Source organism: Lithobates pipiens, unplaced genomic scaffold, assembly GCF_037356315.1.
Source record: "Lithobates pipiens isolate NorthernLeopardFrog02 unplaced genomic scaffold, aLitPip1_a1.2 Scaffold_24, whole genome shotgun sequence".
NCBI lineage: Eukaryota > Metazoa > Chordata > Amphibia > Anura > Ranidae > Lithobates > Lithobates pipiens.
This window is the reverse complement of record NW_027507786.1, coordinates 5,945,555-5,972,387: the sequence shown is the minus strand read 5'-3', so window position 1 is coordinate 5,972,387 and position 26,833 is coordinate 5,945,555. Positions and strand designations below refer to the sequence as shown.

Below are 26,833 nucleotides of genomic sequence, written 5' to 3'. Positions count from 1 at the left end.
GATTGTGGCACCCAGCAGCAGTCTCAGGGGCTTTTGGGATCTACACAAGGGAGGCTTTTACAGGTATGTGTTTTGGATAAAATGTGTTACATGCACATACATCATGAAAGATTCTTGTTGAAATTAATGTTTATTATGTTAATTGGGATTGTCAATAGTTCTGCATGATATAATGGACCAAAATTTGCTTCAGAAAACAAAATGCATGCAAGGGGTGTCCATCTGATATGGATTCTGGTACCTAGCCCTTTGCAATTCATTGGAAGCTCTTTTCAACTGGTCCTCATCACCCTTTTTCTAACCCCTCTGTCTTTATTTTGCAGCTATCCCTACATTCCAATCCTTCCAGCGCAGCTTCTCGAGGTCTTAAGCTCCCCAACACCGTTCATTATCGGGGTCCATTCTGTCTTCTGCTCAGAGATCCATGACCTGGTAAGCGGGTGAAGCCTCCTGATTCTGGCAGTTTATCGCTGTCTTGTATTATTGCACCATTAGTCATTGTATCTGATTTATCTCCATTCCTGTGTTTGTCTGCATGTTTCACATGTACAAATCCCAATGACATGTGAAGTAGCAGCGGGTTATGATGGGGAGTTATGAATTCCATATGTTTCACAACTACTTAGGAACTGGTTTTATCCAGAGCTTCTCCAGGAGTCCCGTCTCATCTGTTGGCGAGCTGCTAGGGAGACAGGTGCCGACTGCTGAATTTATGACTTCTCGCCGTGTCCCCGTTCTACCGTGGCTTTAACTATTTCAAGCTAAACTTGTCTGTAGCGATCTTGTCTGACATATCCGATACCGCCAGCCAAACATCAGGAAACTCTTCAGCTTAAAGGATAAGTTCATGTTCGATAACGGGCTTACCAGAGCTCTCCGTCAAGCCTTAGCATTAAAATGTAGTAAGACTTTATAGTTTAGATCAAGGGTCTCCAAACTTTTTAAGCAAGGGGCCAGTGTATTCTCCTTCAGATTTTAGGGGGAGCCAGACTAACCAGTGGGAATACAAAATTCCCTGGCATCAGTGGGAGTAAAAATATTACATGGCACCTGTAGTCATTAGGAGGAGACTAGTGCCCCATCATTGGTATTCGTAGGAGGAATAGTGTCCCATAATTGGTGTCAGTGGAAGGAATACTGTTCCATTATTGGTGTCAGTGGGAGGATTAGTGTCCCATCATTGGTATTAGTGGAAGGAATAGCACCCCATCATTGGTATTAGTGAGCGGAATAGTGCCCCTTCATTGTTGTAAGTGGCAGGAATAGTGCTCTATTCTTGCTATGAGTGGGAGGACTAGTGCCCCATTATTGGTGTCAGTGGGAAGAATAGTGCCCCATCATTTAAATCAGTGGGGGTAATAGTTCCCCATTGCTGGTGCCAGTGGGAGGAATCATGCCCCACTGTCAATATAAGAAATGGTGTCTGATATCAGTGCTCCAATGGCCGGATAAAAGCAAGCATAGGGCCACATTCAGCCTGCAGGCCACAGTTTGGAGACCACTGGTTTAGTTGATCTGATATCACAGTGAAACGGCGAGATTTCATATTTCTGAAGTATGATGTGTTTGTGTAGTAGGGGACGGGGAGGGGTCTTTTGTGGGTATATGTGTGAAATAATCATATAAAATAAAGTATGTAGGAGTTAGCCTTTGGTACATACCTTTTGTGTAATCATACCACCCTCTAGTGCCAACTGACCACCCGGGGATTAGGCTAGTGCATTGTCACAAAAATGCATTATTCATTAGGACCACTGTCATTGTCATTGTTAGCCGTCTGTGAGGGTATCATGCCACTGACCACCATTCTTCTCATTGACCAACAATGTAAAGAGCATTCTTCTCACTGATCACCAATGTAAGGAACATTCTTCTCACTGACCACCAATGTAAGGAACATTCTTCTCACTGATCACCAATGTAAGGAACATTCTTCTCACTGATCACCAATGTAAGGAACATTCTTCTCACTGATCACCAATGTAAGGATCATTCTTCTCACTGATCACCAATGTAAGGAACATTCTTCTCACTGATCACCAATGTAAGGAACATTCTTCTCACTGATCACCAATGTAAGGAACATTCTTCCCACTGATCACCAATGTAAGGAACGTTCTTCTCACTGACCACCAGTATAAGGAGCATTCTTCCCATTGACCACCAATGTAAGGGAGCATTCTTCCCACTGACCACCAATGGTAAGGGGCATGCTTCCCACTCCAGACTGTCAACCTTGGGGCCAGCCCCGCAAGATCCTTTGGTACAGACCAAGTGACTGGCATGGAATCATGTGGCCAAAGATTGAAGTCCTTCTCAAAAGCATCTTGACAGGCTTGTTGGATCTGCCTGCAGTGGATAAGTAAAAGTATTATGAACCAAGGTGCCAGTCTAAAGTAAGTGTTGGATAGGGAACCATATCAGCCAGCACCTACCATCCACATCCTCCCAGACTGCCCACCTAGAGGCCAGCCCCACAATATCCTCTGGTTAAAAACCAAGTGACTGGCACAGAATCATGTGGCCGAAGTACTTCTCAGGAGCTTCTTGAAAAGCCTTTTGGATCTGCCTGCAGTGGATAAGTAAAAGTATCGTAAACCAAAGTACCAGTCTAAAATAAATGTTGGATGGGGAACCATATCATAATCAGTCTCAACGGACTTTCTTTTTGTAGCCCAGCCGCAATGCCCCTTTGACTTCCTGTATCCACAATTTCCAGAGGACTTTAGTTCGGAGTTCCTCCGAAATGTCATACTGGGTATGTAGCAAGTGTTCCTGGGAAGATGGTGGCCAGCTGTGGCCTTTTTTTTATTTTTAATTTATCAGCCTATTTGTTGATTTACGCATGCTGATTGCATGTTACATGGATGAGTGGTACTGGTATGAAGAGTAGCAGTGGGGCAGAGAAAAATGCAATGATTTCCATATGTCTTATAAAACTAGTTTGATCCAGTGCTTCACCAGGAGCTCTGTCATCTGGTGGGGATCTGTGTCCAAGACAGGTGCCAAAAAAATGGGAATTTATTGTCCATTATCGCTGCCGGCGGGAGATCAGAACCTGAGAGCCAAGTACCAGGCAGTTTGTAACTGCTACTTTATCTGTGCTTGTGAAAGTGTTATGCAATATCAATGCAGGCACATATTTATGTCATAAAGATAAAACTGCGAATTTGCTATATCTGTTCAGGAAAGACATCAGTCAGAAATCCATTCTGTTTACCCCGGTCTCAGTTTTAAAAGAATTCAAAAGCAAGCAACGTCTTCTCTGTGCTGTGCGTTATAGACATCAGCTGCTAGATTGCTTTCCCCGTTTTTTTTTTTTTTTTTTGCTTGATCTAAACTGTGTCCTGGTCTGACATTTATATAAATAGCAGCTAGACTTAAAATCAGTTTACTGTATCAGATCAGGCAGCGATTGCAATTGGTTGCCAGAGGTTACAGCATATCATTACTGCTTACTGACTGGTTGCTAGAGGTTACAGCACTCCTTAACGCTCACTGATTAGTTGCTAGAGGTTACAGCACATGATTTCGGCTTGTTGATTGGCTGCTAGAGATTACTGTACAGTAATACTGCTCACTGGTTGCTGTAGGTTACAGCACATCCTCTCCTCACTGCAGGGGGCATGATATACATATGAATGCTGCCTTATTTACATATCAATGCCGTTGGCCTCAGCTATTTACATATGCATGTCACTGCTATTTACATACGAATGCTGGTTATTTACATGTAAACACAGGGTCTGCGGGTGAGTCATCTGTACACAACAACAGGACTAAAACCTCAAGGGACAAGGGAATGTAAACTGGGATAGTTGGCAATTATGAGGCAGCTGCTTTGGGCCCCACAACAATGACAGGGCCCAGGGCAGCCGTCCCTTTTGCCCTGCCTTAAAGACGGCCCTGGTGACATCGCTGCGGCCCAGTCATTCAATCGGCCGAAAATCTGAACCTGGAAGGAAGATCCAGTGAAGATTGATGTGTCGGGGATCAGAGGGAGCCATGAGAGAGCAGAGTTGGAACGCTCAGTTTGCAGGTAAGTCTGTCATAATGTACTAGTATGCAGTGCATTATGGCTTACAGTGGTTGTAAAGGCACAAGGTTTTTTTTACCTTCATGCATTCTATGCATGAAGTTAAAGCATAGGTCTGCCCAAAAAAAATAAAAATAAAATAAAAACCAGCAGCTACGCATACTGCAGCTGCTGGCTTTTAATAATAGGACACTTACCTGTCCTGGAGTCCAGCGATGTCGGAACCGCAGCTGTCGAGTGCTGCCGCCGCCATTGCGAGTAAGGGTACCCGGCAGTGTAGCCTTTCGGCTTCACGCAGGGAACCCTACTGCGCAGGCACGCTCCTCTCTCCTGCTGGTCCGGCAACAGGGGAAGGAGGAGGAGGAGGGAGGAGGAGGGAGGAGGAGGGAGGAGGAGGGAGGAGGAGGGAGCCCCGCTGTGATCTCAATAGCCGTGGCTGAGGCTCCCGGAAGTTGGAAAGGATACCTGTCAAAGACAGGTATCCTGTCCCCCCTCCATCTCGAAAGGTACCAATTGTGACACCGGAGGGGGAGGGGAGGAATAAGATGAGTGGAGACTTTACTACCACTTTAAAGGGATTCCAAAGGTAAAATGTTTTTGTTTTGTTTTTTCTAATAAAATAACAAACATGTAATACTTACCTGTTCTGTGTAATGGTTTTCACAGAGTAGCCCTGATTCTCCTTTTGTCGGGTCCCCTGCTGGCACTCCTGGCTCCTCGTCTTCGAACAAATGTCCTCCAAAGTAAGACTCTTCCTATGGGGGCAATTGTGTGGGCTTGCTCCCGAGCCCCGCTGTTGTGTCCATACTAGAGGTTGACCGATATATCAGCCGATATTTGGCCTTTTTTAAGAAATCGGCTGATTAACTCCCTTCCCCACACTTCACTGAATGCAGAGAGAGGAACTGTCAGAATTCAGCGTGATGTCGGGGGTGGACGGGACCCGGATATCAAATACCAGCCAATGGGATGGGATCTGGCTGGGCCGCTACGTGTATGTGGCCCCACCCACTTTCTTAAGCAGCCCAATCATTGGCTGGTATTTGATAGCTGCAGGGCCCCGCCCACCCTGGCTGGTGTTTGAAAGCTGCAGGGCCTCGCCCACCCCGGGTCCCATCCACCCCCGACATCACTGAATTCTGACAGCTGGTCTCTGCATTCAGTTACATATAGTGTAACGGAAACTGACAAATCGGCTCAGTGTGAAACCTACCAGTGCCACCTGCCAGTGCCAACCAGTGCCACCTGCCAAAAAAAGAAAAATGGGTTTAAAATATCGGCCGCACAAATCAGCATCATATATAGGCCATCGGCTGGCCCAATTTCTAAACATCAGCCAGAGAAAAACCTACATCGGTTGACCTCTAGTCCATACACCGCTGCTATTAAGCTACCCTGTGGGGAGGGAGAAAGAGGTGAGAGACACTGCCCTTGTGCACATCGCTGGATGGAGATCAGGTTCGGGGGGGGGGGGGGCATTGGAGGGAGCTGGATACAGAAGTCTTTTTTTTTTTACCTTGATCGTTCGACTGATTCTTTCCTTTGATGCTCTGATAGACCAAGCACTAGAAAAAGCCATGGGAGGTGGATTTACTAAAGGTAAATAGGCTATGCACTTAACAAGGAGTTGAATAAATGAACTTACCCTTTAACCTCACCTTTTACAAAAAAAATCTGTAAAGGTGAACTTACACATAGTTACATGTGCGTGAGGTTGAAAAAAAGACACAAGTCCATCAAGTCCAACCTATGTGTGTGATTATATGTCAGTATTACATTGTATATCCCTGTATGTTGTGGTCGTTCAGGTGCTTATCTAATAGTTTTTTTTAAACTATTGATGCTTCCTGCTGAGACCACCGCCTGTGGAAGGGAATTCCACATCCTTGCCGCTCTTACAGTAAAGAACCCTCTACGTAGTTTAAGGTTAAACCTCTTCTCTTCTAATTTTAATGAGTTGCCACGTGTCTTGTTAAACTCCCTTCTGCAAAAAAGTTTTCTCCCTATTGTGGGATCACCAGTACGGTATTTGTATATTGAAATCATATCTCCTCTCAAGCGTCTCTTCTCCAGAGATAATAAGTTCAGTGCTCACAACCTTTCCTCATAACTAATATCCTTCAGACCCTTTGTTAGCTTAGTTGCCCTTCTTTGTATTCGCTCCATTTCCAGTACATCCTTTTCGAGGACTGGTGCCCAGAACTGGACAGTATACTCCAGGTGTAGCCGGACCAGAGTCTTGTAGAGCGGGAGAATTATCGTTTTATCTCTGGAGTTGATCCCCTTTGTAATGCCAATATTCTGTTTGCTTTGTTAGCAGCAGCTTGTCATTGCTGAGCCTATCATCTACTAGGACCCCCAGGTCCTTCTCCATCCTAGATCCCCCCAGAGGTTCTCCCCCCAGTGTATAGATTGCATTCCTATTTTTGCCACCCAAATGCATTATTTTACCTTTTGTTCATTAAACTTCATTTGCCATGTAGTTGCCCACCCCATTAATTTGTTCAGATCTTTTTGCAAGGTTTTCTCATCCTGCGGAGAAGTTATTGCCCTGCTTAGCTTAGTCTATTGATGCAATCTGCTGGAAGATCTGTTGTTGCTGGGAGAGATCTACTTTTGAGGGAAGGCTGTAATGTTCCTGGTTTTTGGGAAGTCTGTTGATGCTGGCTGCTGGGTGTCCGGCTTTTCCCACCGTGTCCAATCGTTGAGCACAAAACTGAGCTCTCCTCTTTATGCTTTGTACATTATATAGCCCCATTCCATTCCACATGCGTTTCTATACATTATTGTTGCTTAGTCATTTTAATGACCAATCTCATGTTTCCTTCCCTTGCCAAAATTCCCTTCGTTTTTAATGTTTAATGGATATGTCAATTCTTTTTGCAGAGACATCTCCATTAGAAAGAGAGCAGACAGAAAGTCCAGAAACGTTTCCAGATGCTTTAATCCAATTTATTGCATTTGACATGAATGTTTGGATTTTTTTTTTGTTATTATTATTAAAGAATTTGCTTTTGTATGGGAAATTCCAAGACAAAAACGTATACACATGTGAGAATTGTGATGCAAGGACAAGTCAACATGGCTTCCATGTTGTGTCCTCTTCTTTGTGGTCTTGGTGAGGATGGCTGGAGCAGCAGGCTTTAATAGGCCTTATTTATATTCTGCTCTGTCTTGGGGGTGCCTGGGTGGAGGGCACAATAGGCTTCCCTTTAAAAATATGAATTTTCAGGAATCGACTAAGCGTGGACAGATTGGTTTTGGTTGTTCTAGAGGATGAGGGAGCTACAGTCAGGAGGTCTTGAGAGGAACGAAGATGACTGGGTGACATACAGTCATGTCCATAAATATTGGGACATTGACGCAATTCTAATCTTTTTGGCTCTATACACCACTACAATGGATTTGAAATGAAACAAACAAAATGTGATTTAACTGTAGACTTTCAGCTTTAATTTGAGGGTATTTACATCCAAATCAGGTGACCGGTGTAGGAATTGCAACAATTTGTATATGTGCCTCCCACTTTTTAAGGGACCAAAAGTAATGGGACAGATTAACAATCAAACTTTCACTTTTTAATACTTGGTTGCAAATCCTTTGCAGTCAATTACAGCAGGCATCCTCAAACTACGGCCCTCCAGCTGTTGGGGAACTACACATCCCATGAGGCATTTTAAAGCTCTGACTTTCAGACATGACTAGGCATGATGGGAATTGTAGTTCCCAAACAACTGGGAGGGCCATAGTTTGAAGACCCATGAATTACAGCTTGAAGTCTGGAATTCATAGACCTCACCAGACGCTGGGTTTCATCCCTGGTGATGCTCTGCCAGGCCTCTACTGGAACGGGTGTTCAGTTCCTGCTTGTTCTTGGGGCATTTTCCCTTCAGTGTTGTCTTCAGCAAGTGAAATGCATGCTCAATCAGATTCAGGTCAGGTGATTGACTTGGCCATTGCATAACATTCCACTTCTTTCCCTTAAAAAAACTCTTTGGTTGCTTTCGCAGTATGCTTCGGGTCATTGTCCATCTGCACTGTGAAGCGCCGTCCAATGAGTTCTGAAGCATTTTGCTGAATATGAGCAGATAACATTGCCCGAAACACTTCAGAATTCATCCTGCTGCTTTTGTCAGCAGTCACATCATCAATAAATACAAGAGAACCAGTTCCATTGGCAGCCATACATGCCCACGCCATGACATTACCACCACCATGCTTCACTGATGAGGTGGTATGCTTTGGATCATGAGCAGTTCCTTTCCTTCTTCATACTCTTCTCATTACTCTGGCACAAGTTGATCTTGGTCTCATCTGTCCATAGGATGTTGTTCCAGAACTGTGAAGGCTTTTTTAGATGTTGTTTGGCAAACTCTAATCTGGCCTTCCTGTTTTTGAGGCTCACCAATGGTTTACATCTTGTGGCGAACCCTCTGTATTCACTCTGGTGAAGTCTTCCCTTGATTGTTGACTTTGACACACATACAAATGTTCTAAAACAGGGATCTCCAAACTGCGGCCCTCCAGCTGTTGTGGAACTACATGTCACTTGAGGCATTGCAAAACAATGACATTGACAGACATGACTAGGCATGATGGGAATTGTAGTTTCTGAAAAACTGGAGGACCATAGTTTGGAGACCCCTGCTCTAAAAGGTGAGTTTTGTGGCTAGTGACACTGTATGTTGGTGCTGATCGGGATGTGAGGCTCGTCCAGCTCAGCTTCGACTACAGGAAAATGGCACCTGGCCTCTGATTAAGCCCCACGTGGGCGAAATGCATTGCAAAGGGGTTTAGTTTATGGGTGGAGAACCAAGGTGAAGCCATTTCTTATCTTTTATTATCATCTTTTCTTATCTCAGCTTGACAGTCAGCTGATCCTGCGTGTGGCCAGGTGTCATTTTTCTCCTATCATAGTTTCACACTTGGTGTTCAGATTTATGGCAGCATTATTTTTATGAAGTGAAGTTGGAGCAATGCTTAGATGACCAACTGGTGACATTGGCAGCTAGATAATGCCTCCTTTGTGCATTTCAAGGCTTCAGTTGAGTTGAGTTGCATCTTGATATAGCGCGGTCTTAGCCCGTAGGGTTTCCGACACACTTACAAACACATACTAGGGCCAATTTATAGACAGGATCTGATTAACCTACCAGCATGTCTTTGGAGTGTGGGAGGAAACCGGTGTACCCGGAGGAAAACCCACGCAGACACAGGGAGAACATGCAAATTCCAGCCAGATGGTGTCGTGGTCGGGACTTGAACCAGCGACCCTATTGCTGCTAGGTGAGAGTGCTAACCACTACACCACTGTGCTGCCCACCATTTGCAGCTTCTGGTTGATCTATACTATATCTTCTTACTATTATCTTGCTTTTTTATAGCTCGATGTGATTATAGCAGACCTGGATGGAGGTACAATCAAAATTCCGGAATGTATCCACCTCTCTGTGCTGCCAGAGCCCCTCTTCCAGCAGATCCAGACTTCCCTCTCACTTGTAAGTTCTGCGCAACAGAAATTTTTTTACCGTACCCTTTTTTTATCCTGATTTTTGGCCCCTGATGGCTCCTCTCATTCCCAGGTTCTGCATCCGGATCTAGAAGTTGCAGATTATGCCTTCCCTCCTCTACGCTCAACTTTGTCTCATGTAAAAATGCTGGTAAGTGAGCTACTAGATCCTCAAATTACATTTTGGTTTAGTGTCAGCACTAGTAGTGTTCTGATCATGTTGGAGGTAGTGAGTCCCCCAGCAGAGGAGAGAGAGAGGAAGGAACAGAGTCCTCCAGCAGAGGAGAGATAGAGGAAGGAGCAGAGTCCCCCAGCAGAGGAGAGATAGAGGAAGGAGCAGAGTCCCCCAGCAGAGGAGAGATAGAGGAAGGAGCAGAGTCCTCCAGCAGAGGAGAGATAGAGGAAGGAGCAGAGTCCTCCAGCAGAGGAGAGATAGAGGAAGGAGCAGAGTCCCCCAGCAGAGGAGAGATAGAGGAAGGAGCAGAGTCCTCCAGCAGAGGAGAGATGGAGGAAGGAGCAGAGTCCTCCAGCAGAGGAGAGATAGAGGAAGGAGCAGAGTCCCCCAGCAGAGGAGAGATAGAGGAAGGAGCAGAGTCCCCCAGCAGAGGAGAGATAGAGGAAGGAGCAGAGTCCCCCAGCAGAGGAGAGATAGAGGAAGGAGCAGAGTCCCCCAGCAGAGGAGAGATGGAGGAAGGAGCAGAGTCCTCCAGCAGAGGAGAGATGGAGGAAGGAGCAGAGTCCCCCAGCAGAGGAGAGATAGAGGAAGGAGCAGAGTCCCCCAGCAGAGGAGAGATAGAGGAAGGAGCAGAGTCCCCCAGCAGAGGAGAGATAGAGGAAGGAGCAGAGTCCTCCAGCAGAGGAGAGATAGAGGAAGGAGCAGAGTCCTCCAGCAGAGGAGAGATAGAGGAAGGAGCAGAGTCCTCCAGCAGAGGAGAGATAGAGGAAGGAGCAGAGTCCTCCAGCAGAGGAGAGATAGAGGAAGGAGCAGAGTCCTCCAGCAGAGGAGAGATAGAGGAAGGAGCAGAGTCCTCCAGCAGAGGAGAGATAGAGGAAGGAGCAGAGTCCTCCAGCAGAGGAGAGATAGAGGAAGGAGCAGAGTCCTCCAGCAGAGGAGAGATAGAGGAAGGAACAGAGTCCCCCAGCAGAGGAGAGATAGAGGAAGGAGCAGAGTCCCCCAGCAGAGGAGAGATAGAGGAAGGAGCAGAGTCCCCCAGCAGAGGAGAGATAGAGGAAGGAGCAGAGTCCCCCAGCAGAGGAGAGATAGAGGAAGGAGCAGAGTCCCCCAGCAGAGGAGAGATAGAGGAAGGAGCAGAGTCCCCCAGCAGAGGAGAGATGGAGGAAGGAGCAGAGTCCTCCAGCAGAGGAGAGATGGAGGAAGGAGCAGAGTCCCCCAGCAGAGGAGAGATAGAGGAAGGAGCAGAGTCCCCCAGCAGAGGAGAGATGGAGGAAGGAGCAGAGTCCCCCAGCAGAGGAGAGATGGAGGAAGGAGCAGAGTCCCCCAGCAGAGGAGAGATGGAGGAAGGAGCAGAGTCCTCCAGCAGAGGAGAGATGGAGGAAGGAGCAGAGTCCTCCAGCAGAGGAGAGATGGAGGAAGGAGCAGAGTCCTCCAGCAGAGGAGAGATGGAGGAAGGAGCAGAGTCCTCCAGCAGAGGAGAGATGGAGGAAGGAGCAGAGTCCTCCAGCAGAGGAGAGATGGAGGAAGGAGCAGAGTCCTCCAGCAGAGGAGAGATGGAGGAAGGAGCAGAGTCCTCCAGCAGAGGAGAGATGGAGGAAGGAGCAGAGTCCTCCAGCAGAGGAGAGATGGAGGAAGGAGCAGAGTCCCCCAGCAGAGGAGAGATGGAGGAAGGAGCAGAGTCCCCCAGCAGAGGAGAGATGGAGGAAGGAGCAGAGTCCTCCAGCAGAGGAGAGATGGAGGAAGGAGCAGAGTCCTCCAGCAGAGGAGAGATGGAGGAAGGAGCAGAGTCCTCCAGCAGAGGAGAGATGGAGGAAGGAGCAGAGTCCTCCAGCAGAGGAGAGATGGAGGAAGGAGCAGAGTCCTCCAGCAGAGGAGAGATGGAGGAAGGAGCAGAGTCCCCCAGCAGAGGAGAGATGGAGGAAGGAGCAGAGTCCCCCAGCAGAGGAGAGATAGAGGAAGGAGCAGAGTCCTCCAGCAGAGGAGAGATGGAGGAAGGAGCAGAGTCCCCCAGCAGAGGAGAGATAGAGGAAGGAGCAGAGTCCCCCAGCAGAGGAGAGATAGAGGAAGGAGCAGAGTCCCCCAGCAGAGGAGAGATAGAGGAAGGAGCAGAGCCCCCCAGCAGAGGAGAGATAGAGGAAGGAGCAGAGTCCTCCAGCAGAGGAGAGATAGAGGAAGGAGCAGAGTCCTCCAGCAGAGGAGAGATAGAGGAAGGAGCAGAGTCCTCCAGCAGAGGAGAGATAGAGGAAGGAGCAGAGTCCTCCAGCAGAGGAGAGATAGAGGAAGGAGCAGAGTCCTCCAGCAGAGGAGAGATAGAGGAAGGAGCAGAGTCCTCCAGCAGAGGAGAGATAGAGGAAGGAGCAGAGTCCTCCAGCAGAGGAGAGATAGAGGAAGGAGCAGAGTCCTCCAGCAGAGGAGAGATAGAGGAAGGAGCAGAGTCCTCCAGCAGAGGAGAGATAGAGGAAGGAGCAGAGTCCCCCAGCAGAGGAGAGATGGAGGAAGGAGCAGAGTCCCCCAGCAGAGTGTATTAGGAGAGGAGTGTTAGAAGGAGCGGAATCCTACAGAGTACTTTAAAAGAGTAGATCATGTACAGTGAAGCTCCAGAGCGAATTACTAATGTCCCTCTCTTTCCCCTCCGTGCTCCTGCAGGATAAAGAAGTGCGCGCCATCTTCCTGCGATTATTCGCTCAGATATTTCAGGGATATCGCTCCTGCCTTCAGCTCATCAGGATACATTCAGAGCCGGTCATCCATTTCCACAAGGTAACATGATGGCTGCTGTCTGTTTCTCATTTGTTTATTGCAAACTTTGCAAGTGGGAAAGAAAAATAAATAAGAATACATTAAATGCTTTACACCCAGAGTCTTTATGTAAGAAATAGAATGCCAAATTTCGGGTTGTGGGTTTATTTATTTTTTTAATGCACCTAGACGCTGGTTAGAAAAAAAAGTGAGCTCAGACTACTACTGACCTTTAGTTACAGAGCTGTCTCGTGCAGTACCGCTTTTTGCCTACATGATGTTCTCAGACTTTCGGGTTAAATGACACCCGGCTTCAGTCGAACCAAAAGACTGTATGTTGCGGGTGTCATAGCACCCCCTCCTCCCCCGAGCAGGGTGTCATGACACCCCACCGCCCCCGAGCAGGGTGTCATGGCACCCCACCGCCCCCCAGCAGGGTGTCATGGCACCCCACCGCCCCCGAGCAGGGTGTCATGGCACCACACCGCCCCCGAGCAGGGTGTCATGGCACCCCACCGCCCCCGAGCAGGGTGTCGCGGCACCCCACCGCCCCCGAGCAGGGTGTCGCGGCACCCCACCGCCCCCGAGCAGGGTGTCGCGGCACCCCACCGCCCCCGAGCAGGGTGTCGCAGCACCCCACCGCCCCCGAGCAGGGTGTCGCGGCACCCCACTGCCCCCGAGCAGGGTGTCGCGGCACCCCCTCCCTTGAGCAGGGTGTCACGGCACCCCCTCCCTTGAGCAGGGTGCCCAGCGCTTTCAGTGTACTGATGCAGAGAGTAGTACTAATGTCATCACATCAGTACTCCACATCATCCCGGATTGCTCACCATCCAGGAGGTTCCCACTAAGTGAAGGACCCAACTTCACATGACCAGCCAGAACATATAAGAAAAAGATAGTAAAAAAAGAAAAGCATAAAATACTATCAGCATTTCCTCTAGCAGGGGAGGGAGCCCAGATATTGTCATGCAAATCTGAAAACGCCTTGAAGATGAGTAGGTGGGGGGAGGGTTTCCCTACTCTATGAAGAACTACAAGCAATAAATATTCTTTTTTGACATGCACTTTAAATTTCACAAGTTTGGTAGGGGAGCCCTTTAATATTTGTCGGGTGACATGATTGCTCAGATGAGTGAAACTGTCCACTATCCTGGAGATACCGCGGCATTGTGTCTCAGACACCGCCGACATCCAGGAAGGCTCGAGCCTTTTGACTAATAGGATGAATAATGAGGTCTGCACTAAACCTTTTTATCTGTCTCCACAGGCTGCGTTCCTGGGCCAGCGCGGCTTGATCGAGAACGACTTCCTCACTAAAATCCTGAATGGGATGTCGTTTGCTGGCTTCGTGTCTGACCGTGGCCCCCCGTACCGATCCTGCGATCTCTTCGATGAGGTATAGCGCTATGAAGATGCATCCTGTATTTTTGAGGCGATGAGGATGTTTTATAGGGGGGTGCCGATTGCTAACACATGAATTAAAGCACCCCAAGTTGTTATGACCTTTAAAAATGTACTTTAAAAAGGAATCCTAAAAGGAAGGGACACTAGTACCCCCCCCCCCCCCATATCATAAAAATATAATTATTTATTTGAAAAAGAATGCCTGGAAGAGCATATACAGTGCCTTGCGAAAGTATTCGGCCCCCTTGAACTTTTCAACCTTTTGCCACAGTTCAGGCTTCAAACATAAAGATATAAAATTTTTATTTTTTGTGAAGAATCACCAACAAGTGGGACACAATTGTGAAGTGGAATGAAATCTATTGGATTTTTGAAACTTTTTTAACTGATAAAAAAATGAAAAGTGGGGCGTGCAAAATTATTCGCCCCCCTTGCGTTAATACTTTGTAGAGCCACCTTTTGCTGCGATTACAGCTGCAAGTCGCTTGGGGTATGTCTCTATCAGTTTTACACATCGAGAGACTGAAATTCTTGCCCATTCTTCCTTGCAAAACAGCTCGAGCTCAGTGAGGTTGGATGGAGAGCGTTTGTGAACAGCAGTTTTCAGCTCTTTCCATAGATTCTCGATTGGATTCAGGTCTGGACTTTGACTTGGCCATTCTAACACCTGGATACGTTTATTTGTGAACCATTCCTTTGTAGATTTTGCTGTATGTTTGGGATCATTGTCTTGTTGGAAGATAAATCTCCGTCCCATTTTCAGGTCTTTTGCAGACTCCAACAGGTTTTCATCCAGAATGGTCCTGTATTTGGCTGCATCCATCTTCCCCTCAATTTTAACCATCTTCCCTGTCCCTGCTGAAGAAAAGCAGGCCCAAACCATGATGCTGCCACCACCATGTGTGACAGTGGGGATGGTGTGTTGAGGGTGATGAGCTGTGTTGCTTTTACGCCAAACATATCGTTTTGCTTTGTGGGCAAAAAGTTGGATTTTGGTTTCATCTGACCAGAGCACCTTCTTCCACATGTTTGGTGTGTCTCCCAGGTGGCTTGTGGCAAACTTTAGACGAGACTTTTTATGGATATCTTTGAGAAATGGCTTTCTTCTTGCCACTCATCCATAAAGGCCAGATTTGTGCAGTGTACGACTGATTGTTGTCCTATGGACAGACTCTCCCACCTCAGCTGTAGTTCTCTGCAGTTCATCCAGAGTGATCATGGGCCTCTTGGCTGCATCGCTGATCAGTCTTCTCCTTGTCTGAGCTGAAAGTTTAGAGGGACGGCCAGGTCTTGGTAGATTTGCAGTGGTCTGATACTCCTTCCATTTCAAAATGATCGCTTGCACAGTGCTCCTTGGGATGTTTAAAGCTTGGGAAATCTTTTTGTATCCAAATCCGGCTTTAAACTTCTCCACAACAGTATTACGGACCTGCCTGGTGTGTTCCTTGGTCTTCATGATGCGCTCTGCGCTTTTAACAGAACCCTGAGACTATCACAGAGCAGGTGCATTTATACAGAGACTTGATTACACACAGGTGGATTCTATTTATCACCATCAGTCATTTAGGACAACATTGGATCATTCAGAGGTCCTCGCTGAACTTCTGGAGTGAGTTTGCTGCACTGAAAGTAAAGGGGCCGAAAAATTTTGCACGCACCACTTTTCAGTTTTTTATTTGCTAAAAAAGTTTAAATTATCCAATAGATTTCGTTCCACTTCACAATTGTGTCCCACTTGTTGGTGATTCTTCACAAATAATAAAAATTTTATATCTTTGTTTGAAGCCTGAAATGTGGCAAAAGGTTGAAAAGTTCAAGGGGGCCGAATACTTTAGCAAGGCACTGTTTCAAAACATGATAGTAGTCTATACAAAACATTTGTGCAAAACAAGAAAAGATTTACACATAATACATTCTTTAAAAATTCAAAAATGAATACAAATTCCTTCATAAGTCTAACATGTTTCAGGACGATGTCCCTTCTTCTGAAGCGTTTTTTTTTTTTTTTTAAGGAGAGAAAGTAAGTATATTCTGAAAAAGAGGAAAAACAGTCTTAGCATGGATGCTTTTTCAAGGCAAAGTCAACATTCCAGTATCTGACCCTGTCCAATATACATGCCAATATTGAAATATCTAGAGAAGTATATATGAATGTATACAAAAACGATTTCCTTAGAAGGTTAAATAAACTTTTGCCGCTGTTTGTCCACCATTTTTTTTTTTATTTACTTGGTTTTGACTATAAGCAGACCCATTACACCACAATATATTGTATAGTGTACATAACAAATGATTCAGTTTGCGTTGTGCGCTATACAAATATTTCATTCATTCATTCATCTTGCATACGATCGATTCCCTCCAACACGTTTCCTGGAACAAAGCCCACTTTTTCAGGCTGTGGAGATGAAGAAATGCTCCAGTTGCCACACACCTATCCTAGCCATATAATTTGCAGGTAACACAGCCTCAGCTTGCCCCATCCATGGCCGGGCCATTTAGTAGTATTGTGCAATTCAGCCTGTGCTGAAAACAGCGGGGGGGGGGGGGCAGCATTTATTCTGGAGAGGCAATCCCCCAATGGCTTCATCTGTACAGGGACTAGTACAGAAGTGGCGTGGCGCTACTACCCTCTCAATCTGTAATTACATGTGTTAGTCAATACCTGTGTCAAAAAAAAAAGACAAGGAGAGAGGCGCCTCTAAGAGTACACGTTTGTAAACGATTAGCCTACAGTTTATGCACTCGCATTTGGAAGAATTATCATGAACATATCAGTCCCAATAAGTCTAGGTGCCGCTCCTGTTAGCTGCTCCCTCCCTCCGTCCGTGTTGCTCCGGTGCTGTCTGGGAGAGTGTCACTCCGTTGCGGATGGATGCCAGCTGCTGTGGAGGAACTCGAAGGTCAGAACGAGGCTTGGAACTCAGGGGCAGGTATGGCAGCAGGGAGATAACATCACCAATAATTGGACATGTTTCATGAGAATGCGCGCTGCGATAGTACAGCAAGCCGCGCTCCTTTCTCAACAGACTCTGTTGAGAAAGGTGAGTGCATAAACTGTATGCTAATTAAAGTGTCAACAAACGTCTACTCTTAGAGGCGCCTCTCACCTTGTCTTTTTCTGCAGTTTTTGAACCTGGTTTCTTTTCTCCTATGACGGCAGCCCTAAGGGTCACTGGACATTATTCCCCAACATTCCTTAATACCCCCCTTTTTTACATGGATCAGCTGAGACTGTGTATTTAATGACAGAATTGTTGTAATTGGGAGATACGAGCCTAAGTTATTGCGCCTATACCTGTATTTCAATACCTGTGTCTAACCACAGCTATAAACACTGTCCAACAATCTTCATAAAACAGGTCGGCAACATGGCGCGCCAAAAACCATAAAATCTTCTTTACAATCTATCAGGTAGGGGGTACAATGGACAAACGGTTGACGTTGCCGTTTCTGCATTGTTCCCCTAACTAATGGATTGTAATAAAGAATATTTTATGTTTTTGAGCTGCCGTGTTGCCAATCTGTTTCATGAAGATCTGTAAAGGGAGGTCCTTCAGCATTTTACAACGGGTGGAGCGCTGATATGTACTATTCATTTATTAACAAATACATGTAGCGCTAAAAAGGAAAATTAATATGTCAGCCTCTCAAAATGCACATAAATATCACACATAATATTACAGATCATAGAGTGTCCATTCAAAATATAAGGAACGAAGAGCTTCAAAGTATCCCAACTTGAAAAGTCCACAAAAGTCCTATTGTCAGAAACCATAAAATCAGGCCGAGACAGAAGTACAGTTAAATCACACTTGTTTAATAATAAAAGTAAAAAGAACAAATGTAGTCAAAACATAGCCAAAATTCAGTAACCGGATCGGATAGTCAGCCAAGCCAGAAGTCTGGGGTCAATGTAGTGGAACAGCAAGCAGGATCTGGAACCAGAAGGGATGTCGGCAAAGCAAGTCTTGAACAAGATCGCAGGAGATAGTTTTTGTGATGTTGACCAAGGCGAAGGCAGAGCTCCTAAGGACTGAATGGCTTAAGTAGGCAGGACTGACGAGCAGAATATCATCAACAGCTGAGTAACTGTGGAGCGATAGGAGCTGGCAATTAGCCGACAGCTGAGTGGCCATCTCAGCGAAGGAAGGGCTGAGCCCAGCCCTGACACCTATCTTGTGCTAGAGTGAGTACAATTGCACCATGCTGTGCCAACCAGATGGATTTGATCACTGTGCAAAAGATGGTCAATTAAAGCTTAGAGGCTCAAATCTCTCCGATCGAAGAATGACCTTTTCTACAAATCATAGGAGACAAGGCATCCAAAATTCCTTGCATGAGCACCACGTGAAAATAAAAGAAGCTCACATAGGGGTAATATAGTTAAAACCAGCAAACCATTTTATTAAATAACTGAGCAATCACGTTAGTTAACATACCTGCAGTCATTAAAATGTATGCATCAGATCGGGGTACCTCCATTCTGCCCCTCTTCTAGGAGGCGTATGCGTGATGATGTCACATTCACTAGCCCTTTCCTACGCGTTTCATCCTCAGTCGTCATCGGGGGAATGGTCGGATGTGGAAGCTATCATTCTCTGATCGGAGCAATTTGAGTCTCTAAGAATTATTTGACCATCTGTTGCACAGTGGTCAGATCTATCTGATAAGGATTCTGTGTTGGCGCTGCATGGAGCGCATTTTTGGGGAGTTTTTGTTTAGACTTGAGCACAACGTTTTTCATACATTTTATGTACTATTCATTGGATATAGAATTGCCTAGGGGAATTGTGATGGACCGATTGGCACCCCCCTTGGGTGGTTCTGACAAACTGTGCCTCCTGTTCTCTGTTTTGTCAGATTAGGTGACCCGTCAGAATTGGTAACAGAAGTGACATTTCGTCACCGCCATCTTGCTGCACCCCGCACTCCTCCAATACACGGAGATGGGGACAAGCGGACATCTTGTTATACCCACCAGAGTTTTGCATTTTACACTTCTTTTTAACAGTAAAGTGAGTTTATGGTGAAATACAGTACTTGGAACTCAGTCTGAGTGGTTAGATGTTGAATTTTAAAAGCACTGGCAAGCCTGCTCATCCCATAGGTTTGCTAAACTGACAGACGTTTGCTGCTTTTAAAATTCAACATCTAACCAGTCATACTGAGTTCTAAATACTGTATTTCACTATATAACTCACTTTACTGTTAAAATAAATGTAAAATGCAAAGCTCCGTTGGGTGTAACAAGATGTCCACTTCCCCCCTTCTCAGTGTATCCTTAGTATGGAGGAGTGCGGGGTGTAGCAAGATGGCGGCGACGGAACGTCTTTTCCATTACGCATTCTGACGGGTTGCCAAATCTGATGAAACGCTCTCCATACCCTTCCAGCAGACTGAGAGCTAATACTGGCCCTTTTACCCCAAGCATCGTACGCAGACCAGATGTTGAGGTAAACCCAAAGGAGTAACTATTTGTCAGAAACCATGAAACATACAGAGGCAGAAGTACAATCAAATCACACTTGTTTATTAATAAAAATAAAAAGGTAAATAGAAAAAAGCGTAGTTAGTCAAGCATAGCCAGAGTCCTGTAGCCAGATCAGGTAGTCAGTCAGTCCAAAGTTCATTAACCAGATCGGGTAATCAGCGAGGCCAGAAGTCAGGGATCCAAGGAGAGCAACCGCAAGCAGGATAACAAGCCAGGAGGGATGTCGGCAAGCCAGTCTTGAAACAAACAGCAGGAGATGGTTCTCTGTGATGTGACCAACGCAAAGGCAAATGAAAAAGTGAGCAGGAAGGCTTTAAATAGGCAGGTCAGACGAGCATCATCAGGAACAGCTGGTAACTGTGGAAAGAGAAGAGAGCTGGCAATTAGCCGACAGCTGAGCGGCCAGCACAGAGGAGGAAGGGCTAAGCCAGCCCTGACATTATTGAACAGAAATCGTTTTTTTTTACACTTTGAAAGTAGGACAGTCACTACATGAATAATAAAACCAAATATTACCCAAAACATCACACAATTTTTAGATGACGAGGTAAAGTTGACACAAGACTAATCCCATCATGTAGGAACCTCCAAGAGGATTATCTAACAGGCAGAAACAATAGGTGACTCAATTAGCAATGGGAATACACACCTAGGAGGCACAAAATGAGAGAGACACACTTAAAGCGGAGGTCCACCCTAAAGTGGACCTTCCGCTCATTGGAATCCTCCCCCCCTCCGGCGCCGCAATTGGCACCTTTCAGGGGGGAGGGGGGTGCAGGTACCTGTACAGTACAGGTATCTGCACCCACTTCCGGCGTAGATTCTGCAGAAGGTACGCCCCTTTCTGCAGAATCTACGCCCCTTTCCGAAAGTCCCCCACTGCCTGCTGGGAAACACATGGATCCCAGAGACAGCGGGGACCATCCTTATTGCACAGCGCGACTCGCGCATGCGCAGTAGGAAACCGGGAAATGAAGCCGAAAGGCTCCACTTCCTGATTCCCATACCCAAGATGGCGGCGGCAGCACCCGAGAGACGATCGAGTGATCGGCTTCAGGTGACGACATCGCGGGCGTGCTGGGCGGGTAAGTGTCATTATTTTAAAAGTCAGCAGCTGCAGTATTTGTAGCTGCTGGCTTTAAAAAAAAAAAAAAAAAACGGCGGACCCCCGGCGGACTCCCGCTTTAACAATAAACACATAACACCTAAAAAACAGGTTATAGCGGGAGACCCTAGCATCAGGTTGTTTTGAGCTGATTATATTAATATATATTATCTGCTCCGAGTCTCACAGTCTAAAGCAGTCATTGCTGGTTTGGGCACAAAGGCCCCCAAATCTGTATCCAGGTTCCCAGAGTCTGTGTTTTATTTTATTTTTTTTTATTTATTTTTTTGGGAGACATGAATCCGAAGCAAATCCATTCTAAGGGTCCCCCCAGGCGCACACCTCCCAAGAATAGGGCCCTCTCAAAAGCCAGGGCCCATAGTCCATATGCAAGAGGCTACCCTGCAGACCCCTCCAAAAGCCCCCCCCCCCCCTGTCCTGGTTGGGTCTGTCACAGAGATATTTGGACAATCTTCCTGTAAGGGAACGTACACTTTGAGGTTTGTAGTTTGCTCGCCTATTACATGTCTGCCCTACACAATGGGAAATACATTGAGGAAGTGTGACACCATCCTTTGGCTTTGCCGTGGCTCTGACATTGAATGAGATGGAGAATTCTGGTGTATTCGACTCACCTTACCACCAGCCATTAAATTTCAGCTTTGAGCGGAGCTGACCTTTACATGCACACTGGGAAAATCCAACTAATCTTGACGTTTCATCATCTTTTTTAGCTCCCACAAAACGGACTTGGAAGGTGGGGGGTAGTTGTTCATTGTGAAACAGAAGAATAACTTTTATGTTGCATAAGGAGCTGCCGTTGTTTATTCTGGGCTTTGGGGAAAAAAACCACACTGGGCTTCAGATGTTGTTCTTGGGTCTTAATCTACCGTTCCTAAATAAAATTCATTTCCATTAGACTCTTTCATGTTTAATTGTTACTAATTAGTTTCAGGCTCCGGCTCATATAGAGCAGACTTCACAGTCGCTTGCGACAGCCGAAGAGGGAGCTTTGCTATTTCCTGAACCTTTTCTATTATGGGGGGTGGGGTGGGGGGGCTTGTATTAACGGAACTGTGGAATGCTGTGCCTGGAGCAACTGTCTTCAGTTTGATGCCGCATTGTGTTTATAGACTGTAAGAAACACGCAGGAACCAGCAAATAAAAAGATCAGAGTGATGCGAACATTGGGATTCAATTGTTTCAGTTCTCTGTTATCACTTTGTGGAACTAAATAAAGCATTGGGGGGGGGTTTGACGTTATTGGTGCACAATAGGGTCCGCTAAAGGGGCACTCGTGTCAAATGCGTTTGTTTTATCGCCTGATATTTTTTGCATCAGGTGTTCTGTTGAAACATTTTACTTATCATAAATCTATATTTTAGGTCATGAGTTTAAAGCAGAGTTCTACCCGTTTTTTTTTTTTTTTTATCTTGCAATCATTCCCATGCCCATCCACTTTTCTATTGTAAATGGCAAATATATAAATATATAAATATATATATATATATAATTTTTTATTTTATTTTTTCTAAGTACCCTTTTTCCTTTATTTCCTGGAGCACTTGCAGCTCCAGGCTGCCTAGGCAATGAGGTAGCAAGACGACTCCCGTGGACTCCTGGGATATCGGCGTCATCTATCCCAGGAGTCCATGGGAATCGCCTAATTGGTGGGAACGTCCGCTGGCGCTGCCATTGTTGTGGCAACCTGTCAGGGAAAAAAAAGATCGCTGCTCAGTGGCATTACTGCGCAGGAGCGAGATCGGGAGGTGCATGCTGGGTAGCCAGGTCCACCGAATCCCGGAAATGAACACAAGAGGGCTTCAGATGCCCACAGCAGAGATATGGACCCTGCCTGCTTCTGAGATCAGGTTCGTTTTGCAAGATTTAAACAAAAAAATTAAGTGCCGGTTCGCACAGGGGGCAACCCGACTTACAGTGCGACTTTCCAAGGCGCTTTGGAGGCGACTTCAGCGCAACTTTGTGCAACTTACAACGCAACTTAATGTTGCCTCCAGGACAGGTGACTTTGGCTGTGGCCAATCACAGAATAATCAGCTCTGTGGGGGGGGGGGGGGTCTCCTGGGTAAACGTGGGAAGCACCACCTGGGTAAATTTATTTTCTTTTTCCTGTAAAGTCACTTCAATATAGATGGAGATCCGACTTGGAGGCGACTTCCATTGTAATCTTTGGGTAGGAGTTGCCTAGAATTCACCTTGAGGAACCTTTTCTGAAGTCTGAACAACTTCAGTAGTGTACATTAAGACGGCTCTCATTTACTTCTATGACATTTCTTATGACCAGCAACTTAGGGCGACTTGAGGACTCACAAGTCGGATCCCAAGTCGCTGTAGTGTGAAGCGGCACATTACCGACATTCTCAAAATATTGTAGTTAAAGTGGAAACAATTACGACAGAGTATTTAATAAAAATAAAAAAAATGGATTGGACTGGAACGTTGATAAAAAGTCTATTTTTTATTTTTTTTGTAAAAAAAAAAAAAGAGACCATAGTTACCTGCTCTGTGCAATGATATTGCACAGAAAACACCCACGTCTGGCAGTCCCCCACTGGTGTTATCCGCTTCTCCCTGTCCGAATCACATGGGGGTTTCCTGCACCTCTCCTGTTTAAACCCAGGCTAAAGGCACTATAACAAGCTTGGGTTCACACAGGAGCGGTGGAGGAAACCCCATGTGATTCGGACAGGAATCGCACCTCATTCCTGTTCAAATCACATGCGATTCTTTGCAGTACGATTTGAGCCCCATTCATTTTGTATGGGCTCAAATCACACCGCAAAGGTATCTGAGCATTTGCACAAATACTCGTGCAGATGCTTAGTATCGGCAACATTGCAACCCTACCTTTGAATGTTTAGAACCATTTTTAACGGGGATCGAATTTCAACCTTTTCCTGGTGAATTGGATGAAATTTTACCCATGAGTGGCCCTGGCGGCAACGCCCGGCTCGGCAACCTTTGATCTGCAGAGGCCGGCCGATAGTGGGCAAAACAGTATTGCAGCCAATCAGATGCAGTCACTGACAGCCGCAGATGCCAGCTGTTAGAATGCAATAGGCAATATTTAAATCTGAATTTGAAGTGCCACATTCAAGTTTTAGAGTCCAAAGTTTTTTTTTTTTTAATATCAATTGGGTATAAGATCCAACGTGGTTCAGGGGGCCACACAACGCCCCCTTCATCAGGGTTTGTGAAAATGTGAGGTCTGTTTGTGCGGAGTTTGGTGGTAATTTAAAATCTGTATGTTTCAATAATTAGGAGCCTATTTCAGGCTCATAAGCTTATAGTGCAAAAGTGGACATCACAATTTCCACCTACAGTAGCGGAGTGGAAGATACAAATAAGGGAAAATCTAGTTAAGGGAAAAATAAATTTTTCTGCATAGAGGACATCCAGGGAATTTTGAAAAGATATGGAGAAGATGGCTTGATATTTTGGATATATAATTGGAGGATGGCAGAGGGAGGGGGGAGGGGGGGGGGGAGGAGTGTGGGCATAGGAGGGGTTTTCATATTTTTTTTTTTGTGGGCGGGGGGGGGGGGGGGCTTCAGGGTTGTATGTTCCTTGTTGTATAGTTATTGTCTGTATGAAAAAATAACAATAAAAAATTAAGTGATTGCCCCGACTTGTTCAAGCCCTGACTTAGTTGGGGTAGGCGGCACACTATGGTGGGGGTGGGTCAGCCCGACACTTGACCTTTTGAGTTCTGGGGGACACGCCTGCTGACCTTTGACCTTTGGGGGAGGTTCCTATTCCGATCCCTGAGTCCTAACTTTGTTCTTCGAGGGGAAACCTAACCCCCTACCCCTGGATGTGGTATGTTGTCGGTAACTTTCAGCTGTTGGTTTGAGTATGTTGCCGAGTTATGTTATTAGTGTATATTCTGCTGTTATGTCCTTAGTTTGTACAGTGCTCCTGAAGATGGTCTTGCTATATTTTGCTGTATATAGTTAGTAAAAAGTAATCAAGGGATTGAATTGTCTTCATACAGCTGGTGTCGTTTGAAGTGGAAAGAATTAAAGATGAAGAACACTACAGCCCCCAGGAAACACTCAAACGCATCAAGGAGCTTGCCGAACAACTCTTTAAAAACGTGAGATGTGTCCCTTCCTGTTGTCTTTGTGGACTGTTGTTGGCTATGCTGATGTGATCTATGACTTCATTGATTTAAGCGGTTAAAAAAAAGACATTGCAAAAAAACAAAAAGCAAGAAACCAACCACGCCATCACTCAAACTATCCTCCACTAGGGAAGTGCACAATGGGACCGCCATTGACTGTAGTTTTCTCTAATTAGGAATTCGCATCGCCACAAAGTGCCGCTGTGGATATGACACTTTTGTATATAATGTCACATCCCGATAATTTGGATTATTAAAAGATAAATTTGTGGATGATGGATATTATAGGCATAACACAGGTATATATTATAAATACATTTATTACAAAAATAGAAACAAGACATAAAATTTCATAAATTGGACATTATAGGCATAAGGCTCGGTTCACACAGGGGCAACACGACTTTCAACACAACTTTTGGAGGCGACTTGGATGCGACTTGGACGCGACTTGGACACGACTTACAACACTACTTTAAGTCGCCCCAGGCCAGACGACTTGCCGTGGCCAATCAGAGAATGAGCTCTCAAGGAGGAACTCCTTTTGAGAGCTGATAATTCTCTGAGAGTCGCCTCCGTATAGACGGAGATCCGACTTGGAGGCGACCTCCATTAAAATCAATGGGTACTAGTCGCCTAGAAGTCGGATTGAAGTAGTACAGGAAGGCTCGGTTCACACCAGACGCGGCACAACTTGCCGCGCTGCGACCTGCCGCGACCTCAGCGGCGACTTGCAAAACGACTTCTGTAAAGAAGTCAATGCAAGTCGCCCGAGGTCGCCGCAAAAGTAGTACAGGAACCTTTTTTCTAAGTCGGAGCGACTCGAGTCGCTCCTATTAGAACGTTTCCGTAGTACAGAACGGGGGCGACTTGTCAGGTCGCGGCGCGGCAAGTCGTGCCGCGTCTGGTGTGAACCGAGCCGAACCTTTTCTGAAGTCTGAGCGACTTCAGTAGTGTGCATTAAGACAGCTCTCATTCACTTACATTGATTTCTACATGTTGTGCGACCTGAGGTGACTTGGGGCGACTTGAAGTCGGATCTGAGTCGCCCCTGTGTGAACCCGGCTCTAACACAGGTATATACTGTATTAAAAATACATTTGTTACAAAAATAGAAACAAGACATAAAATTGTATAAATTTGTCACAAAATGTGCCTTTTGAGCATAAACAACGCACCACCTACATACATAGAAAGTATTTATCAGAAAAATTCGGAGGACCAAGCAGATCGCTCTCCAGCATTGAGAAACATTTGAAGAGGTAGTGTGTCATAATAAAACTCAGCTCTACATGTTGCGCTTATTCAACAGGCGCTTCTTCGGGAGCTTATGGCGTATTCTATGAACGGAAAAATTTGCTATTAAGTTCATCACATTTTGTATATTTGTTCAACATTAATATATACTATTATTGCCCCGGTGAACTCAGTAAGGTCGCACAACCACCCCCAGCTAGTTAGGATCCCCATCCAGCCTAAATTGAACATGGCGCATGAAGATTATGGGAACGGATGTAACATTTGGATGGCTAAATAACTGGGCAGTATGGGGGGAGCTTGTCAACACATGAATATAATTATAAACAGGTTCTTACATTAATCGAAAGCGAAAAGAAAAAGATTGAGCAGACTGTAATATCCTCAGCACTGCTAGGAATTCAGGGAAACCGATCTTCAGATCACTTCTAATATAATCTGTATATATAAGTATTAACATGTCAGTGCTATGTAATTGAAAAATCCTTCACAGAAAAAAGGAGGAATTTTTGATGTTCTCACCTGTAAGGCAGCCTCATGCCAAATATCCTAGGGTAGTTAGTGGTGTCAAACACCACTAACTACCCTAGGGTATTTGGCATGTCTGTGGTAGAAATAGTCCCCCATTGTGGGTATCGGGGGGGAAGGAATAGTCCCCCATTGTGGGTATCGGGGGGGGGGAAGGAATAGTGCCCCATTTTGAGTTTCAGGGGAAGGTGTAGTGCCCCATCATTAATGTCAGTAGAAGGAATAGTGCCCTATTGTGGGTATCAGGGAAAGGAATAGTGCTCCATCATTAATGTCAGTGGTAGAAATAGTGCCCTATTGTGGATATCTGGGGAAGGAATAGTGCCCCATTGTGGGTATCAGGAGAAGGAATAGTGCCCCATTGTTGGTATTGGGGGAAGGAATAGTGCCTCATTGTGGGTATCAGTGGAAGGAATAGTGCCCCATTGTGGGTATCAGGAGA

At 45.8% G+C, this 26,833-nt stretch overlaps 1 protein-coding gene across 1 annotated transcript in view; it reads left to right on the top strand.

Moving 5' to 3' along the window:
* SBF2 (SET binding factor 2) overlaps positions 1 to 26,833 on the top strand; it is a gene marked incomplete in the record, with an annotated part of 632,543 nt that overhangs the window by 386,496 nt on the left and 219,214 nt on the right. The window contains 6 exon segments of the mRNA XM_077453547.1: positions 324 to 432; positions 9,421 to 9,534; positions 9,619 to 9,696; positions 12,367 to 12,480; positions 13,727 to 13,855; positions 24,478 to 24,579. Of these exon segments, the coding sequence (XP_077309673.1) occupies positions 324 to 432; positions 9,421 to 9,534; positions 9,619 to 9,696; positions 12,367 to 12,480; positions 13,727 to 13,855; positions 24,478 to 24,579 (646 nt within the window).